Source organism: Euprymna scolopes, chromosome 25, assembly GCF_053919585.1.
Source record: "Euprymna scolopes isolate OS-2025 chromosome 25, ASM5391958v1, whole genome shotgun sequence".
NCBI classification, from domain to species: domain Eukaryota; kingdom Metazoa; phylum Mollusca; class Cephalopoda; order Sepiida; family Sepiolidae; genus Euprymna; species Euprymna scolopes.
Window position 1 is genome coordinate 49972205 of NC_136506.1, and position 17000 is coordinate 49989204.

The window sequence follows — 17000 nt, forward strand, 5'->3', positions numbered from 1 at the left end:
CTTGGTGAAATCACAAATATTTTTCTTAATAATGGATATCCCATTAATATAATAAAATCTACTATTGAACGTAAAATTACTACATTTAATAGTGGTAAACATATTGGTCCATCACGTTGTCCCATTTATCTAAAATTACCATGGTTGGGTCCTGATGGCCTTCATATTGTTAAAAGGATTTCTTCTGCTACTCAACGTTGTTTTCCAGCTACTATGCTTAGAGTAGTTTACACAACTCGAACCTTTTTCTCTTCTTTTCGTAAAGATGTTTTGCCAACCATTCAAAAGAACTCTGTTGTTTATAAATTCGTTTGTCAGTGTGGAGCTGACTACGTTGGCAAAACATCCCAAAGATTAGAAATGAGAATATCCCAACATATCCCTCGGGATATTCGACTACACCAGGTTTCGAGAACATCCGGGCACTCCCAAGCTCATGAGTCCGCCATTGGCAATCACCTGTTGAGTATAAATAGGTGTGCCGATCAATATTCCGATGGGTGGTTTTCTGTTTTATACAGTGCTAGGTCGAACTATCATCTCAATATCATTGAGGCGTTAGTTATTAACAACTCTCGACCTAGCCTGTGTAGACAAAAGATTCTGAAACATCAGTTGGAGATATTCATTGATTTAAAACCACCTGAACAGTGAGAATTTTTTTTTTTCACTGTTCTTCCAACTGAAACCAAAATTCCCCTCTTCCCTCATTCGTTTTCTTAGTTTTTAATTTATCATTCTGACGTTTCCTCTTAGAGGGTCAGACGATAAGGCCTTAAGGAAATTTTAATTTCACCTGCCCATTTCTTGTTTTTTGGTATTTAAATTAAATTATGTTTCCTCTGAAATTTCTCATTCCATTTTGCTGTACCAAACATTTACTTATATATATATATATATATATATATATATATATATATATGTGTGTGTGTGTGTGTGTGTGTGTGGTGACCTTCAAAATCGAAATTCAAACTGGCACAAACATACGAACTATGCTGGATACTTGTTCAAAATATTGGGTTTATTCAAGAATGCAGACTATAACATGCCAGTCACTTTTCATGCATCGAGTTTTTATGGATGCCGATAAAACTTGATTTGAGCTTTTCTGTCAGTTGTCTTCTTTCTATTCTGTTCATAAAAGCGTAACTCAATATTGCAAAATTGTTGTTTCTGACAATAGTGCAGATGAATGCTTACCTGATTTCTGCAGAAACATATTTCTCATCATAAATAACTAGCTGTTATGCACATACTCCTATCTAAAAATCATGAACCAAACTTACTTATTATACTAAAACTAAGTTAATCAATTTCTTTATTTTTGCTATAAATTTTTCTCAATAAGTCACTCAAAGACATTAATATTTACTTATAAATATGTTTTCATAAATTACTATAATATTTTATATCTCCATATACCGTTATGCATGTATACATCTTATATATATATGTGTGTGTGTGTGTGTGTGTGTGTGTGTGTGTGTGTGTGTATCTATAGAATTTCTTCTTAAAGTAGTTAACACATTATTATGAATTTTAAAAGGCCAATTATGAAATTATAGCAAATTTCCGTTTTTTAAATATTGTTGAAGCGTAACAATATGGAGACAGTTTGCTATTTGAACATTTAAAAAGTGAATATTTGCATAAAATAGTTGTTTTCCTCTTGAACACCTGTAGCTTAGACCTTACATTTTCGAAATTTTTTCGAAACACATTATGTAATTAACAATATTTTGAATAATAGTATTACACTTGGTGTTTATTATTTTAAACTTCTTAGAGGGGAAAAAGATGTCGAACAAAAATTCGTTCAAGGATTTCTTGTTTGAAAGTTAGTTCCAATAAAGTTGTGGGATCTTTACTGCCAACACTTATCCACTTTACTTAAACAGTTTATTGCACGGATCAGACTCTGTAACACCCCTTCTTCCAACTCAACCGCCTATTATCACCACGGCTTCTTTTATGCACCTAGTATAGTTTCATTTGTATAAAACGGTAAGAGTCTACGCTACTCACACATAATTGTCAAGCACAAAAAACTGCAAGTCGCTATTTTTCCTCGCCAAGAGACCGAATCCTACAAAGCACACACGCTAATCAGTAAAGTTATGATTTTATCTACAAAATGTTATCTCCCTTGGGACAGGTGTAATTCTATTTTTAATCTATCTATTATTCAGGTAACACTAACAAACAGAATTTATACTTACCAGACACAAAATTATGTAGACGGCATATAAAAGTATAGTGAGGAAGGAAACGCGATGTAGAAACAGACCACTAATAAACTATTGATAAAAATATGCACTTTCATCTCCTGATATATAATTAATAGGAAAATGTTTATATTAAATTTGACTTACCGTTAATGAATGTTTTTCCATCATTGAATATAAAAATCCAAATTTTATGGGTGTACCCTTAGTATTTTCGACTGAAAAGGGAAAAGGTAACTTTAGTATAATAAATTTAAACACAACACTTATGTTTCACACACACACATGCGCACGCACACACACACCCACACACACGTATAAATATATAAACATAGTTGATATTAACAAAAGTAATGCAAAGTTCGACTAATGAATTTATGAGTTGGCTTAGTTATTTATGTAATTATAGAATAATATAAAATGCTTGTGTTTACGACAGCTGAATTTTACACAAAAATATAGCGACGGGCACAGCTTAATATCCACTCGTTTACTATGTTTTAGAAAATATATTTAAACATATTGAACTTTTCTCTTTAAATCATAAATAAAACTCTTGGATTCAGCTCTAGAGGAGTAAAAGTGAAACAGGTCAGCTGACCATGTTTTTCTCCTCTTTGTTCACTTCTAATCATGAATATCCAAATGTTAAGAGTTTCCGTTTGTTATCTCAATATATATATATATATATATATATATATATATATATATATATATATATATGGCGACTCATATATGGATATGTCCAATATATATATATATATATATATATATATATATATATATATATATATATTGTACATATCCATATATGAGTCGCCATATATATATATATATATATATATATATATTGTACAGATTTTGATACTATCCAATCACATATTATAGGAATTTAGGCACAAGAACTACACATTATTCTAATATATACAGCCTTCTATACAGATCAGTCCTCTCCTGCCGTCTTTCTTTTTCACGTAGAGTCTGTCAATACCGTTCTTTGGAGGTAGTGCATTATGCATGGTCATGAGTTTCGTGGTTTACTGGTCGAACTGTTTCAGTCCTTCTTTTGTTCACTCTATAAACGGTCCAGATATCTTACTAGTTATATTGCCCATGTATTTATACCTTTTATTAGGTTTCTGCTATATAATGCCGTTTCCAGGAGCTTTCTTGTGATCCTGAGCTGTTCCTTTCCAATTTCTTCTTTAAATTCTGTTGCTCTGATGGTGTCCATTTCTAGATTATTATTATTATTATTATTATAATTATTATTATTATTATTATTATTATTATTATTATTATATATTAATATGCTTGTCCGTACGGTGTCACGTCATCATCATCGCAAACATTAATTAATGAAACGCGTCATCATCATCGAAAACATTAATTAATGAAACGCGTCATCATCATCGAAAACATTAATTAATGTGAATTATCTCCCTTTATTGTTCAATCTTTATTAGTTAAAAATCATTAAGCCCCTTTTATTTCCAAAAACTTCCCGAACAATATATATATATATATATATATATATATATATATATATATATATATATATATATATATATATATATATATATGAACTGTCTATTTCTGGTTTCGGATTATTTTATAGACAATTATGCATAGAAGGTATCGTTCCACAGTTTAAATAGTATAGTGTTTTACTTACATTTTAACGATGTCTTCTGTAGTACTGAACGCTTATTCTATTTTATTCAGTAATAATAATAAATATATTTTTTACATTTAACGCTACGAGTTCGTTTTTTGTTTACTGTGCCATTTTATCTTTTTATTTTTATTTACTTTTGAGTGAGCCTTATATAACAAAAATATGTTTAGAAATAAATCTTACAAAAGTCAAGAATAACTTTATTAAATAAATCACCAAAGTCAGTGAAGTCACCATTCGCAAATACACTGAGTAACACAGTCAAAACATATTTTACGTTTTGTTCTCTTTTGTTTTGCTTTTGTTTTACGGCATATCAATCCTTTTTCGTGTTATTTAATGCCGAATCGAGTAATTTTGTAACATTTATACAACTTCACGTTGTTTACATAGTTACTACTTATGGTTTGTTCGTTTTATTTTGCTTCTTTTAGAGGCAGTCATCATCTTCTAATGCCCACCAACATAATACTATAAAAAATGGACACAACATTTTTTTTAATATGAAATAAAACACTTTGTTTCATTACTTACGATTTAATTTATTTAAAGAAATATTTATTTCCTATTTAAAGATTTTCAGTATATTTTATTTAACTAAATAATTTTTCCATTATTTTTATTACATTGTTAGGTGAATTTTCAGAATAGTTAAACCCCCCTCCCCATATTAAGAATGGCTTTCAGCATGATTCTTACAATAGCGGTATCAAAGATTTTTTTCCTTATTTTAAAACAAATAATTAAAAACAGATACAAGACCATTATTTTTTTTTTCATTAAATCGCTATTTAGGTGAAGGTTCAAAATAGTTAACCCTTCTCCCCATAACCGTTTTTTATGCAGTAAAATACTTTGTTTCAACAATTATGGTTTAAATATTTCTTCAGTTAAATAAAATATACTGTAAATCTTTTAATAAGGAATAAATATTATTCCTTATTAAAAGATTTACAGTATATTTTATTTAACTGAAGAAATATTTATTGTTCATATATATATTTTCCCTTATTTTTTTACCTTGTTAAGTGTAGTTTCAGAATAGTTAACCCCCTCCCCATATTAAGAATGGCTTTCAGCATGATTCTTACATTAGTGCTATCAAAGTTTATTGATTTTTTTATTTAACAAAAATTATAAAACAGATACAAGAACATTTTAAACATTTTTTTCATTAAATCGTTATTTAAGTGAAGGTTCAACATAGTTAACCCTTCTCCCCATAACCGTTTTCTTATGCAGTAAAATACTTTGTTTCAATAATTATGGTTTAAATAAATATTTTTCCATATGTAAAGATTTACAGTATATTTTATTTAATTGAAATCTATATCAATAATTCGACTTAAAAAATATTTGTGAATTTCCAAATCTTCATTGAATAAAATTCAAAATAAATAGAAAAGTCTATTGCATAAGTAAAAGTTGACGGTTATTTATTTAACTTCATTAAAAGCTATCAAAGTCAACCAAGAGCTGCTCAATATTCTGGCTTAATGGATCATTTAGCAAGGAATGAAGATGGTTATTCTGGTGTACCAGTTATTCTACCATCTACATTTACAGGAAGTCCTAGGAATCTACAACAGCTTTATGAAGATGCAATGGCAGTTTTCTGTGACCTATTCATTACTCACACGTGTAATCCAAAATGTCCTGAAATATTAAACAACTTGGGGTCATCAGAACTTTCACAAAATCGATGTCAACAATGTCACAGTTTTTTTAAAATTCACAGTCTGACTCCCAAGTATTCTCACTCCAAGCAGCTGATCGACGTCCCTGTCACCGCCTCAATCATCACCAGCACTTCCTGACAATATCAACAGCATCAGTTACGATCGCATTGACTTTCAATAAAAGTTAAAACTAAAGTCCTTTGTTCTACTTGCTTCCATACGTTCATTTTTGTAATATAACAATAAGGAATTTCTTAATGATGTGTTTTAAAAGATTTTAACTACCGTGGAATTTCCACGGGTCCTGCTAGTTATTATTATTATTAGTAGTATTATTATTATCATTATTACTAAACTCACATTGATATTATGAAACATTGCTCACTGACAAGAACCGGTGGTGTACCCTGGTTTAGGTCACAACAAGTCTACATGAATTTCATGTATTATTTCTTTCGTTTATATATGCAAATCAATTTGCATAATCGCAACAAACGCTTGCAATTGACTTCTCGCTGGCAATACCCATTGGTATTTACTGGAATTCACCCATTGTTGCTGTGGTGAGTGCTTTCCTTCATCAATCTTTCCATCCTTCTTGATTATTCTTCACTATTTAATGTTGTGTCAGTCGATGCCGACCCTACATTTAGTTACTTTACACGTTTGCAGTTTAAGTTTTCCTTGTTCTATGTGGTGTTCCTCTATCGTTTTTTTTCCTTCTGTTGTCATTTTTATATGCTTAATTAATGTTTGTAGCTCATATAAGTTGGTCTTCACATTTCCTTTACTTTTCAGCCATTTTCATTATTACTATCAGCTGCATCTTATCAGCCTTTCACCTGATTCCACTTTATCCCATTCTTTTTTTCAAAGTTTTTCCAGATATTTCCGGGTGATCCTCTGATTTATTAGTGTTATCTAGATATTCTCATTGTCCAATATCCCTTTCAGCTCTCTGGATAGTTCGGAATATTTGCTTAGCTTCTCCGTCTCGTTGATGTTTACCCAATAACTGATGTGAGGCGAAACCTATGATCTGGCAGGATATTTTCTTCTCGTTAATTATATTGGCACCAGTCTCCTTAATTCGATGAGTTTATACGATTGTACATTTATGTTCTTGTATAATTTCCGCTTTCAAGAACTGATACGGGTTTTGGTTTGTACCATTTGTCTTGGTATTAAAGATATAGTTGGTTGCATAGCTCTCAGTGTACTGCCTACTTCATTTGATCGTATCTATTCTTATATTCATTTGGGTCTAGTTTGTTGTATTCTCTTATGTGATCCATCGTGTTGTCTTTTTGTCTACATAGTTTTTTGTAGCGATGTTCAAGTGTTTCGTGAGTCCCATCTTTTGTCATCCTTATGAACCGTCCGTGTAGCAGTTTCTGTTCCCATTTTTCTTTTCGTCTCTCATCCCTTGCCTCTCTGTTTTCTGCCTTCATTGTTACGGTTTCTTTTGCTGTTGTGATAAACTTTTCTATGCTCTGTGTTATCTTTTTTTTTCTTAATTTTTCGTCATTCATACAACTTTCTATACAAATCGAAACTATTACTAGTTATATTGGCCATATGTTTATACATTTCATTAGATGCCTACTACATAATTATGTTTTTATGGGATTTATTGTTCCTTTTAGAAACTATTTTATAATTTTTTAATTTACTGTTGATTTGATTTTACAAACAACCAAATATTTGTAGGGGTCATGCTCCTCTAATGTCTTAATCTCTCCTTGGTTTAGTAGTTCTATACCCTCCGCTGTCTCCAGTTTAACACTTTTATAACTAGCAGTGAACACGTTTCCGTTTTTTACTATTGTATTCTTATACTTTCTTTTCTTCTTCTTTTCCTTCTTCTTTTCCTTCTTCTTCTTTATCCTCTATTTCTGTGGCGTTTCCTTGAGTCGCCAGCAGAGTGACAGCAAATCTACCCAGATTTTCAGTGTGCTCCACATGTTTCGCTACCCGTTGCAAATGAATTACGTTATCACAGCAACCATTTACCATTGATTTATCGCAGGCAAAAATCATTAGACTTCACTGAAATTTGAGTGGCAATAAACCTTTCAAAAGTCTCAGTGGTTTTCGCACTTATTCAATGGAGAATTTTTTTTCATCTTCCTTGACCCTCCGCGACTATTTGCTGTGGTACCAGTTTATGCCGACACTTTTAGATAAAGTAACTTACAATTTCAGTTTTAAACTCACTCAAATTAATTAAATATAAGATTTGAGGTCTGTGTTTTAAGTATCATTCAATATAGTATACTTAATTGAAAATGTACATTCATGTACGTCACTAGTTTAATAACTTTAAATTAAATGGCAAATTCATTCCTGAAATATAGAGTATTATATATAATATCAGGTTATAAATTAAATCAAATTTTCGGTTCCAAGTTAATTATAAGAGAGAATTATGCAATGAATGCATCCCTATATTTAATTAGTAATGGTAATTGTAGTTTATAATTTTTTAGAAGTTTTCAAATTCGTTCATAAATTTAAACAAATCTATATATACATATATTGAATAAGAGCATTTTGGAATGAATTGTGGCTATTTCGTTTAGAATTATTTAAATGTAGGTATATTGCATGGTAGATTATATATGCTTATGATAAATAAATGGGTACATAAAAATGTTAACATAGGTACATACATAGACATGCGTATATGAATATCATTTTTGTTCTAATTAAATCCTAAAAATGTTACGGACTATTGTTAATCTACAGAAGATTTAATAAACAATAGTTTAATGAGTTTAGAAATATGTTCACTGTTGTACGTTTTAATAGGTTTAATTTTAGCCTTTCTTGAAATTTAAGCTTTTGGTATTTTCCAAAATAAAATTTATTAACATTACTTTTAGTTCAATAAATTATATATAAACTAACAGCAATAAACTAATGAGGACATTTAAATAAAATAAAATAAAAGTAATTAAAATGTAACGCTGATATTTGTGGTTTAATAATTTCAATTGATATGTGTATTAATATTATTACCAGTGATTATCGCTAACGTACGAAACAAAACGTTGTTATGGGAGAGGTAATAATCTTTTTTTAACATTTCCTTAAATGAATACTGATTAATTCGTCCACTTAAGTCGCAGTATCAGTTGTAAATTTATACAGGTAGTGGAATAGTTAATGTCGTAGAAAATGAATTCGAAAATTATTATAAGGATTTTAGTTTATAAATTAAATGAGTTATTACATTCATACAAACCTATGAAAAAATAATTATCGGTCTAACGGAGATAAATTGGAGAAATTGTATCACTTAAATGCCCCCTGTTGTACGCATGACTGTACTGAATAAGATTTAAATTATTATGAACATCACAAGCTTTTAACTAACTTTAGGTTGATTATATATACATATATATATATATACATGATAGTGAAAGATGCAGATATAAATTGTAAAAGTGAGAAAAATGACAGAGGTGAAAAGCAGTAAACATACAAGTCGATGAGTGTTAACAAATTTAGAGGTAAAAGCCAACATATGACATTTAAACACATACAAATCGATTTGTCACATGACCTTTTAACTGATGCATTAATTTCCTTGTAGTGATACATGCTGATGTGTTTATCTAATGAATTATACAATCTTAAATGTTTATAGGATAAGAATTTACGGCTTTACACTTAACATAGTTAAGGAAAACAGAAAATGGATACTGTTTTTACGGAGATACAAAATATTTACAAGCATCCGAAGTGTGTGTGTGTGTGTGTGTGTGTGTGTGTGTGTGTGTGTGTGTGTTCTAAGAGCTTCTGTTAAATATTAGTATGAATAAGTACAACAGAGATGACGTTTAGGGATACAATTCTAAATTGAAACTCGAAACGAGATTTTAAAGAAGAATCGGTTTTGTCTGTGATTCACTGACGCGATAAAGATTCGATAAGTGTTGATTTTCTTTCAGATTTTTTCACAAAATGAATCACCAAAATACACGTGCTTCACAAGGATCGCGTAAAGTATAGTTAAAATAAAGTGAAAAGTCAATACTGTTTTCAATTGTTTTCCTATTTTAACGTAAGTTACCGTCCATATAAGAATTTTATCTTTGTCTGAAACGCGGCTTGTGAGTCGGATGTTTGGTCTCAGAACATTTAATTCTGGGAATCATGTTAATTACAAGCAGATAAGAACAGCACACCCATTAAATTATGTTTAAACCAGTTCAATAAACGAACTAAACCCCCAATACATAGTATGGTATAAACTTGGTCACAAAATCTCAGAAGTAATAACCCACATGTTCGGTTCATCTCAAAATTTGCAGGAAAACTAAGCAGAACTTTCTTTGATCTACCTCTAGTCTTGGCCAAATAATTGGTTCAAAATATGAATCAGTCATTTTGTCTAAATTATTTCACATTCTTAATCAAGAGTTTTTTGTATTCCATTTTTATAATTTGTATATAACGTGACTCCGGAACAATTAATTTTATTTTTTAACATTTGTAATTATAAAAATGAGAAAACGAAATGAACATTTTGAAGGTGGGCGGTTACTTTTAATTGCTAGTGCATATATCACCAAACGATATGTGCAGTTGTATGCTTATGAGAACACACAGCTAATGAAACATGGTTTATTGCAAAAGTATAATTTTTTAAAATTATTTCTTTGTTTGAAGCATTAGAGTTTACAAGTCACTATTAAAGTGCATTACAATGTAATGTCTAAGCATTTAGAATGCTGTCCACTAGCAATGATATTCTAAAATTTATATATTAATACCACCAGCTGCTGGTCATATAAAGGTTGTCTCGAACAAGTAAAACAATATTGCATACAAATTTATATAATGAATACTACAAAGCGTAAATAATACATTTATATGTGAATTGAGTGAATAATTTGCAAATGCTTTCAATATGTTTAAAGATTAATGAATTTAAAATGATAGCGTTACATATTTACTGTAATTGGATTAACTTATAAAATGCACTAAAATGTTGCCATCGCCTTGAAATTTATTGTTAACATTTTTGAATTAAAAATATCAATTCGTGATTAAACAAAATGTTTTGCCCGATTATTTCCGAATAATAAATAAGTTTTACAAATATTTAAACATATGTTACATTTCTAAAACTTTTATTTACTTATGGTTTCATGCTTTGACTAAACGGATTTTTTTTAGATATAAATAACAAGGTAGATCTCTTTCGTTTCATCAATCATGGTCGTCTTGTTGTTTTACGTAATTCGTAATTGTATTTTAATGACATCGGGACTAAGGGTTTAACCTTTAACTCTGAAAGAATTTGTTGCTATTTTATTCAATGCAATGTCTAAGGTAAGTAATTGAATAAGACAACATACATAAAATGAAATAACAAACAATGAAATAAATTTAAGTTTATTTATTGAATTATAATTTTCCACGATTATGGTTTATGACTATTGTGCCAATTAATAATTTACTGACCAAACGATGGCGTAATAATTTCATTCAAACATGAATAACACATTAAAAATATAGTTTGTTCAAAATCAACAGAATAAAAAAAAAACACGAACTGCCGAGAAATTAGATTTAGTGTAATTATAAAATAAAGTGATTGACACTGATGTTTGTTGTGTTTTCTTATTTTAATATAATCGATTGCAGCAAAATAGAAAAAAAACATAAACAAATTAATAATGAACTCGTGGCGACCTTTACAATTAATATAGAAATGTAATATCTCTAATGTTTATCAATACATTATGAAAATAAATGACATTATGCACCTGCACTTTACATAATTGTCAGTTAATATGTTAACAACATATAACCTAATTACATGAACTATATCATAATTTGTCTTGAAGAGAATTGTGAACAACAATTATATATAAATGTATCAATCTTACATTTTACTTAATCTATGAAAGTGTACATATTATCAGTGTGCATAATGCTCCAAATTAATTATTGGTTTTGTTATATTATCCAATGACATATTGTTTTATTTATGTTAGGTAAGACATATACAGGGTGACCCCCAAAAAGAAAAGCTAAATGGAGGCCATCTAGAACATATGCTGTAGAACGGAGAAAAGAAAAGGCCAAAGACCCTAATGTTTTTATGCGATGTTTTGAATATAATAAACTAGTTATGATCAAAGTTTCATTTCATTCAGACAAAACACTAAAAAGCGGGGCCTAATTAGAGTTGGCGCCCGTTTTTTTTTTTTTTTTGGTCACCTTGTAGCTATTTGTAAAGTCTCTATGCAATCTTGTTTTATGTAATGTCAAAATTCTTAAAATAATTTTGTCAATAATTTTGAGAGATTAGCTGCGGACGGTGTAACGTAAGCAATTAATATAAATTAATTTATTGATCAATATGTGACTATGATATTTAGGTAATAGCCATCTTTTAGTGGATGTTCATTTATAAATTACGATGCCAAATGCTTATTTTTAAAAGAAGACAATTTTAGATGTTTCGAAATTAATAATTTATATAAATTTTCGCCCTTAAAATAAACAACACTGCATTTTTATTTTAAAATTTTATAAACACATTATTCAGGTAACTTGATTATGTAGTAGAGCTGACATCTACTCAATGTAACCGCCTTCAACTTCAAACACAGCCTCAATACAGGTCCGGAACTGGACACATGCCTTTTCAGCATGCGTCGGCGAGAGCTCGGTGAATACTCGTCAGATGCCGACCAGACTTGCTTTGGTGTTGTGGGAGGTCATGTTGGTGATGTTTTCAACGTATAACAAAACGACGAAGTCCAGCCGTTGACGTCGTGGGAGGACAGGGGCCAGTGAGAGAAAGGGTACAAAGTCATAGTCCTCTTTGTGAAGCCAAACTTTGTTCTCTTTGGACTGGTGAGCACGCGCCGAATCCTGCTACCACACCCAGGGTCTGCCAGTGGCAACTTAATTGCACCAGGGAATTATCAAACTTTCAGCACATCTAGATACGCTCTGGTCTTGACTTTCAAGCCGACTTCGAAGGTGTGAGCAGACATGATATGGCCCTCACTTGAAACCACACAAAAGACCATAACCGTGGTCGGAAACTTCGTTGAGTTGTATTTTCCGTGTGATAAAATGGTCCTGTAGTCATTACTTGGATCGGTAGACAGCACGAGTTGTAGTGCAACACATCTCCGATCTCGCCTGTTAAACATTGTGTCACTTTCAGACATGATAGAAGGCTATAATCGCCTTTGGGGCTAATACGCAGCTGACAAACTAGTTAATGGTCTTCAACAAAAAAGAAAACCGCTTTTCATCAAATGGAAATAGAACCATATCGTATTTTCTAGGGTGACAATTTTTTCATTGTAATATATATATATATATATATATATATATATATATATATATATATATATATATACTGAATTATTACAAGCTGGCTGGCATGGATTCAATCCCCGCAAAACCGATCAAACAAGACACACACTCGAACAACGATTCACCTTCTCCTCCTTTGAGGCTCGCATTTACAAATATCCATAGATAATGAACCATTTCTCCTAGCTAAATCCTTAGATATCTTAGCACTAAATGAAACTAACTTGCACTCCTCAATACTTTCTATCCACTTTAACATGTCTAGTTATGTTCCACTTCGTCGTAAGGACTCTGACGGACACATGCACAGACTTGGAGTCTATATTCGTAACACCCTCCCAACGACTAGGGAATCTAAACTAGATTCAGATTACCAAGCCTTGATGTGCTTTAAACTAACATAGCGTTATATAGAATATAAACTATAGGTTATGTTAGCTATCTATATTTTCTTTATCGCTCTCCCTCGACCCAAGTTGCTTTAATTAGCAGCTGCGGCAATTAGTCGTACATTGATCATACATATTTTTTAGTCTTACACATTTAGTAAAACCCGGAATACATTTTTTCAGGGTAAGTTTTTATTTGGGGAGGGGATTTGTGCCGTGTCGCTACTTTGTACATGTTTTCATTCCCAAACAATTGCTGTGTTTACATTTTTGTGAGTGTTCTGCACGTATAAGCAAAGACGGGAAAGACGTTATGTATTTCAAGTTGTTTACTTGTGCACGTTGATGAGCGATGTCATTTTAGTGAACTTTTAGAAGTGTTCGTTTATTTAGGAATTAGTCTCATTCTGAAATATGAGAATGCACTGTCTCAACCAATTAGAAACGGTAGAACATTGCTAGAAAGCCGTTATTATTTAGTATTCGGAAATCGGGAAAATATGTTATGTCTATATTTGTTTTAAACACTATAGTTGTTCACTGCTGACAGTGGTAGTAGTGGTAGAACCCGCTGACAGTGGTAGTAGTTGTAGGACTATATATCTAGAGAGAAAAGTAGAGCCTCCTATCTCTTAAGATGTGTCGATTATGATCGTGATGCTCGCTGGATGGAATGGAGCATTTTAATATCACGGTTGAATGTTTTAGTAATGGTGGTCGAAAACTACATATAATAGTGGCTAATAGGGTAGATGTATTAAATTTGTATGTGACATCTAGTGTTGCAAACCTACGATACTTTGGTACAGAGGATAATTTCTGCAGTCAAATAATTATACACGATATTAATTTAACTGTATCCTGGTAAACGCGAATAAAATAATCTCAATTATGATATGTTTCCTTATTTATTTTTATATATGAGCGCTCCTCATATGATGTTTTAATTAGAAAGATAGCATAAAAAAACCAAATAAGCAAACGCCACTTGAAAGAACGTCGATAACAACGATAAAATAATATAGAATGTAAAATAATTGCATTCAGGATTTGAATATTTTTCTTCCATTAAAAGATATTTCCTTGATATATTGACCCTAACTTTGGATTAATATGCTTTCATAGTAATTTGAATAAATTATTTGTCAGATTGGGTACATTCTGGATGCAATATCGATTGCTCTGCTTCATCATGTCTCTTCTAGGTATATTTACATTTTTTAAAAAATTACATCTGCGTAAATATGTTCTTTTCTGGTGTTACATCGGTATTTAATATTCACATGTATAGAACCACTAAATTTTACTTACTATAGCCCAGGTAAATTCAACTCATTATAAGCTGAGGATCTGCATATATGTCCAATTAAGAACATTAAAATATATTAAACAGTTTTTTCTCGTTTCTTTTCTTCAAGAAAATAATATGAACTAAAATGCCTTATTTAATTATCGGATAACAGTCATTGCTTGTCTATGTATCAAAAACACTATAATATCCCAAATGATAAAACATTGAAGTAGGATTGGATCGGTTGTGTCGATATAAAGAGGATTTTGTGTTGAGCTTCAGTCTTATATCAATCGAGAAGATATGAACTCGATAGTTTGCCGTCTTCGAGTACAATAGTAACTTGTGTTCAATGAATCGAATGAAATAAATGTTTTTGTAGTTCGACATTAAATATTTCTTAAAGTATTGATCTGCCGTCTAATCCAATCAAACTAAGTAATACAAGTGTTTAAACATATCTAATAAATGGTAATCGTATGGACAGACAAGTCCTCGTTAGATGCTCAGAAGTAAGCGGTGAAGAACTAATACCAGGTTGGTGAATATTTGAGAATGCTAGGCACTATATTTCATCTGTCATTTATCTCTCATTTATCGATATATACTTGCGGCCGAATATCACTTGTGAATTTAATATTTGCTGCGAGTTTCATATTTCATGACTAATACCAGGTAATATCGGTTCGGTGGGTATACATTTCTATTGATAATTCAAACGACAAAATAACTACATTATATATATATATATATATATAGTTTATATATATAGTTTATATATATATATATATATATATATATTGACATTTGCTTTTCTATTCTATATTTAATTCAATCACCATTCAGCCTTTTTTCTTCTTCACTCACTTTTCTTAATTACACTTTGTCTCAGCAGCCGAGTTTAAATCATATCTTATTTTGTCTTAATAATATTATTGGAGTTCTTTTCCATTTTTCCTTGTACCTATTTGTGAATTATTCCACGGATTTCTACATTTTGGATTATTTTGGACCATCTTCCAATGACGCGATTTCCTTGGATTTTACTTGTGCGAATGGAAATTTAACTAACTTTCTTGGATTTACATTTTTGGATTTACATTTTTAGATTTTTACCGTCATTGGATACTTTACCTTTTACCAGACTATCCATTCACGTGAAATCACCTTTTTCTTCACCCTATTCCCTATGCTTCACTTTTTGTTATCAAGAAAGATCTTTGACTTACTTGCAGTTACACTAAATACTTTTGCATGCAAAATCCGATTCCGCATTTTCCTACGCTCTTATGAGAATGAAAAGTATTTCTTCAAAACTCCGCGGAGTAAGAACTATCCACCTATTTAGTGTTTTCTTTTCTAATATAATATGTTTTTAACTCTTTTTCAAAATGTTAATAACTATTTTCTCATATATATATATATATATATATATATAAACTATTTATTTACAAACATATTAGACCTAACATTAAAAAATGTATACCTGTATGATCAAGATAAAGATGAATTACAAATTGTGATAGGAATTTTCATAGAAAAGTACATAGAAATTTAGTTCGGAAGTTCGTTAGCAAATTACGGGGACAATGAAAAATTAAAGATATCATTGTTAGAAACATTTTCATGTATTTCTTCAGAAATATGTTATTTTATGTCAAGGATTTATCAGAGCTATCAGCTAGCGACAGTTCGCTTATTAAGCTAGGTGTGTTTAACGACACTTCACGATCATTCTATGACATGCACAATTTTTTTATGGAACCTTAAAGAAACATGGCAGTTTATAAGTTTTGCATAATATATCTTACCTGTGTCTTATTCACAAGTCAGTTTCGTAACCTCATCAATGTGTTATTGTCTGCCGATTTTATATTTGATAAAGAGTTCTACATCTTAAACGATCATTTATTCATTATTTGTTCTTTCCTAAAACTTTGCTGAAAGAACTCTCGGAATTATCGCTTCAAATACCCTTTCCTATTTTAAGTTAAATCGTTGATTGATTAATCAATTAAATGATAGCCCACTATCATATATATATATATATATATATATATATATATATATATATATATATATATATATATATATATATATATATATAGTAATGCTACTAAGTCAAATTCCTTTCAACTATAAGAAACGTTACCCATAGCAAAATGCTGATATCACATTCCCCTACAATCCATCATGAAGGTTCCTGAGCCTAACATACAATGACAGGTGGCTATAGAGCCGTAACATGAATGGTAATGAGTAAATAGAAAATGCTGGCAAGTCTGCAGTAAAATGCGCAGTTACTTCTAAGCTGGTGTACCAACCACTAATTCCTTCTTCTTGGGTAGAATTCTAAAGAATAATCTCTAATCTATCAACACAACT

The 17000-nt window shown here is 30.6% G+C and overlaps 1 protein-coding gene across 10 annotated transcripts in view; it reads right to left on the reverse strand.

Annotated features, from left to right (window-relative positions):
- The window catches only part of LOC145247346 (calcitonin gene-related peptide type 1 receptor-like), a 987580-nt gene that overhangs the window by 787967 nt on the left and 182613 nt on the right, over window positions 1-17000 (reverse strand). For 8 of the 10 annotated variants that reach the window (XR_013863250.1, XR_013863249.1, XM_080109016.1 and 5 more), the window contains one exon: window positions 2373-2443. The exons of the other annotated variants lie outside the window; for them this stretch is intronic. Coding sequence is in view for 6 of the 8 variants with exons in the window: in XM_080109016.1 (XP_079965142.1) it covers window positions 2373-2396 (24 nt within the window). In the remaining 2 variants the exon portion in view is untranslated. The remainder of the gene's footprint in view (window positions 1-2372; window positions 2444-17000) is intronic. 10 annotated transcript variants of the gene reach the window in all.